Raw genomic sequence first — 5000 nt, forward strand, 5'->3', positions numbered from 1 at the left:
AAACACACAAACACACACACACAGGTAATCATCATTTCCCATGCAACCATGGCTGGCTGTTCTGTCTGTCTGACAGTCTGCCCGTCACTATCTGTTCTTTCTCCTCCTCCTCCTTCCTCCTCCTTCTTCTTCCTTCTTCCTTTTCTTCTTCCTCTCCTTCCTTTCTAATTTTTTTTTTTCAAAACAATCACCACACCACACCGCACCGCACACGTGTGTTTATACACACACGGCGTGTGAGTCAACAACAACAAAAAACTCCGGTGTGAAACAATAAGGTCTCGTGTCTTGGAGCCGCCTCCGTCAGAAAGTAAACTTGACAAGAGGGATGTTTACTATGCAGTTCAATGCTCTGGGTTTCCTACACGATACTGACTGAGCAGAGCGACAGGGAGTGGGGGGGTGGGGGCGGGGGGCGGGAGGGGGGGGGGAAGGTGCTGTTAATTCTGGCCTCGGCACGAACACGGCGCGCCACAGAAACTGGTCAGGTAAACATATACATATTTTACCTTGCTTTGCGGTGAGTTTGTAGCTTGTACTGTTCAGTTTCGTTCTGCCTCTGTCTGTCTGTCTGTCTGTCTGTCTCTCTCTCTCTCTCTCTCTCTCTCTCTCTCTCTCTCAGAGCTAAACACAATTTTCTGGCGGCCCCAGGTTTGTTGTTCTCATTCTCCCGTTCTCTATCTGTCTCTGCCATCTACACCTCGTCCTGTCTGGCGCACAAACAATGTATACACCTGTGTGCGCTGCTGTTCGCGCAGCATACGTAGCACACACACACACGCGCGCGCGCGCACACGCACGCACACACACACGCACGCACGCACGCACTCGCGCGCACGGATGCACGCACTCGCGCGCACGGACGCAAGCATGCCCGAAGTCAGAACATAGGCTGCACACTCTCAGGACACATTTACAGCTGCATACCTACACGCACGCACACACGCACAAACGTACACACACATACGCACAAACGTACACACACACACACACACACACACACACACACACACACACACACACACACACACACACACACACCACATGCCCCCGAAGACATGCGGCGAGAATCTTCAATCTCGAACACAATACCAGAAGATGGACAGACGCGTTCAAGCCACACACACACACACACACACACACACACACACACACAAACGCAGCGATTGGCACAGACATGTAAGGTATATTTACCACCTATGTGTGAATGAGATAAACAAAAAAAGGAACAGCATCATAACCAGTACTACTTTTGTTACAAGTGTCACTGCTGCTGCTGCTGCTGTAACAACTACTGCAATTACTACTACTACTACTACTACTACTACTACTACTTCTGCTGAAATGGTGAGGTCAGAGATTCTCCCATGCCACTGGTTACCAAGTGATCCAGTACTACCTGCCGCATGTGGGGAGAAAGCCCAATAAGAAATGTATGTATTATGTATGTATGTATGTATGTATGAATGGAAGGATGGATGAGTGTGTCTATGTGTATCTTTATACGTACACGTTGCAAGGTGCATTGTGGCATATGTGTGTACAGACATTGATGTTATGACGTGTGATGTTGAATATATCTTCTTCTTCTTTTTTTAAAGCAAACTAGTGCTAAATAAATACATAGTATAATAATAATTATTATTATTATTATTATTGTTGTTGTTATTTGCAGTAGTATAAAAGTTATTGTTGTTGATAATGTTGTTGTTATCATTATTATTTGCAGTAGTAGCAGTAGTTGGAGTAGTTGGAAGAGGAGGAGGAGGTAGAGATCGAAGGGGCGTAGTTGTGTCATCATATCATCATCATATCATCATCATCATCATCATCGTCGTCGTCGTCGTCGTCATCATCGCCATTATCATCATCATCATAAATATCATCACCATCATTATCATGATCATTATTAACTCTCTCCATACGAACGGCGAAAGAGACGACGTTGACAGCGTTTCACGCCAATTACCATCATCAAAATATTGCAAGAGGAAGGCTCTTATACCGAAGAGGTGAATGTTGACAAAGAATACCACAGTTCTGACGACGGAAGCTAAAGGTTGGGTCATTCAGACACCCACTGGACATCTGAAGGGTCTGTGTAGAGGAGAAGAGAGGACTGGCCGTACTGAGAGAGTTAAGGATTTAACTCACCATCCACATGGTCCCCGTCAAAGTCCCCCACAGCGCTGGAGTAACCTGCAACACACAGCAGACAGCACCATGGTTACCGACTGTCACAGTACGCACGGGCAGCACGCTTGTATGGAGGCGTAATTACGCACGTGTACGCGTACGCGTACGCGCTCTGACCGAGCACACACAGTGAAAGAGTAGAAGAGAGGTAGAGTAGAAAGGGAGAGAGAGAGAAAGAGTTAGAGAGAGAAAGAGAGAGATGGAGAGAGAGAGAAGAGAAGGGAAAAGAGAGAGATGGAGAGAGAGAGAGAAGGGAAAAGAGAGAGGGAAAGAGAGAAATATAGATGGAGAGAGAGAGAGAGAGAAAGAGAAATATAGATGGAAAGAGAAAGAGCTAGAGAAAGAGAGAAAGAGAAGGGGGAAAGAGAGAGAGAGACAAAGGACGCAAATGAGAAGTGACGGGAGGAAGGAGAGAGACACACAAAGAATCACAGACCAAGAGAGACAGAGACAGAAAGTCAGAGAGACAGAGACAGAGATGGACAGAAAGTCAGAACGACTGAGCGAGAGAGAAAGAGACAGAGATAGAGACAGAAAGTCAGAGAGACAGAGACAGAGAGGGACAGAAAGTCAGAACGACAGAGCGAGAGAGAAAGAGACAGAGACAGAAAGTCAGAGAGACAGAGATGGACAGAAAGTCAGAACGACAGAGCGAGAGAGAAAGAGACAGAGATAGAGACAGAAAGTCAGAGAGACAGAGACAGAGAGGGACAGAAAGTCAGAACGACTGAGCGAAAGAGAAAGAGACAGAGATAGAGACAGAAAGTCAGAGAGACAGAGACAGAGATGAACAGAAAGTCAGAACGACTGAGCGAGAGAGAAAGAGACAGAGACAGAGACAGAAAGTCAGAGAGACAGAGACAGAGAGGACAGAAAGTCAGAACGACTGAGCGAGAGAGAAAGAGACAGAGATAGAGACAGAAAGTCAGAGAGACAGAGACAGAGAGGGACAGAAAGTCAGAACGACAGAGCGAGAGAGAAAGAGACAGAGACAGAAAGTCAGAGAGACAGAGACAGAGAGGGACAGAAAGTCAGAACGACTGAGCGAGAGAGAAAGAGACAGAGACAGAAAGTCAGAGAGACAGAGACAGAGAGGGACAGAAAGTCAGAACGACAGAGCGAGAGAGAAAGAGACAGAGACAGAAAGTCAGAGAGACAGAGACAGAGAGGTACAGAAAGTCAGAACGACTGAGCGAGAGAGAAAGAGACAGAGACAGAAAGTCAGAGAGACAGAGAGGGACAGAAAGTCAGAACGACTGAGCGAGAGAGAAAGAGACAGAGACAGAAAGTCAGAGAGACAGAGACAGAGAGGGACAGAAAGTCAGAACGACAGAGCGAGAGAGAAAGAGACAGAGATAGAGACAGAAAGTCAGAAAGACAGAGACAGAGAGGGACAGAAAGTCAGAACGACTGAGCGAGAGAGAAAGAGACAAAGACAGAAAGTCAGAGAGACAGAGACAGAACGAACGAACGAACGAAATTGTTTTAATGAACTTTGGCCATGGACCACAATTCAAAACCAGGGGACTGGGGGTGGGCATGGGAAGGGGTATTATAACACTTGAACAGATGACACAATATCATAATATTGAGAGGGACAGAAAGTCAGAACGACAGAGCGAGAGAGAAAGAGACAGAGACAGAAAGTCAGAGAGACAGAGAGGGACAGAAAGTCAGAACGACTGAGCGAGAGAGAAAGAGACAGAGACAGAAAGTCAGAGAGACAGAGACAGAGTCTCAAATACCACAGTCGTACAAACAAATCAACCAGAGAAACAAAACTTTTTATATAAGAAAAAAAAAAAGAGAGAACATTATCATTTAAACGGAATCACACAAACACAACCAGGACGGTAACAGTCACGCGCGCACACACACACACACACACACACACACACACACACACACACACACACACACACACACACACACACACACACAATCATATACCAACTTGCGATATGTTAAAGTCCCAAATCCCTGAACTGAAATCATCTTCGGAGTTGACGATCTTCAGCAGTCCATTGCTAATGAATGATTTTTTCAACTCCTTGTTAAATAGTCTAGTTGGTTCGCTGTTATAGTTGTTAGTTTTTCATTAGAAATATGTTATATTGTTATGGGGGTTTTTTTTGTTTATTTTTAAACAAAACTTGAATCAATAATTTTCACACACACACACACACACACACACACACACACACACACACACACACACACACACACACACACACATACTTTCACTTACTCGTACGCGTACACAGTAATTCCCCCCTCCTCTCCTCCCACCCGATTTTTTTTTCCTTCCCTCGTCTAATATCACTTAAGTGAAAAGACGTTAAGCTAAAGAACGAACGAACACAGAGGAATTACAGAAAAAGACATTCACCAAAATCCAATCACACTAACGCGATCGCAGTGGCACTGACAACACAGAGATAACGGGAAGAGACAAAACAATAGAATCAAACCCAGTTATACTACTTCAATCGCACATACACAATATAATAATAGAAATGGAAATGATAAACTTGATAGAAGTAAAGAAGTCTGATAGTAAAAATTGCAAAATAGGTTTGGGGAGTAGGGGGTGGGGGGGGGGGGTGGGGGGTCTTTCTTTTTTTTCGTTTTTGTTTTACCCTTAGCAGTCACTCAATCAGTCACTTATTACATCATGAAATCTGTCAGTCCACCTTGAGCGCGCGCGCGAGAGAGAGAGAGAGAGAGAGAGAGAGTGTGTGTGTGTTTGACAGAGAGAGGCACAGAGAGACAGACAGAGAGGGTGATCCTTTTTCAAGTACAAC

At 45.1% G+C, this 5000-nt stretch overlaps 1 protein-coding gene across 2 annotated transcripts in view; it reads right to left on the reverse strand.

Annotated features, from left to right (window-relative positions):
- The window catches only part of LOC143293676 (integrin alpha-8-like), a 255395-nt gene that overhangs the window by 73454 nt on the left and 176941 nt on the right, over positions 1-5000 (reverse strand). For both annotated transcript variants that reach the window (XM_076604833.1, XM_076604832.1), the window contains exon 9: positions 2155-2199. In XM_076604833.1, coding sequence (XP_076460948.1) covers positions 2155-2199 — 45 coding nt within the window. The remainder of the gene's footprint in view (positions 1-2154; positions 2200-5000) is intronic.

Source organism: Babylonia areolata, chromosome 19, assembly GCF_041734735.1.
Source record: "Babylonia areolata isolate BAREFJ2019XMU chromosome 19, ASM4173473v1, whole genome shotgun sequence".
NCBI classification, from domain to species: Eukaryota; Metazoa; Mollusca; class Gastropoda; order Neogastropoda; family Buccinidae; genus Babylonia; species Babylonia areolata.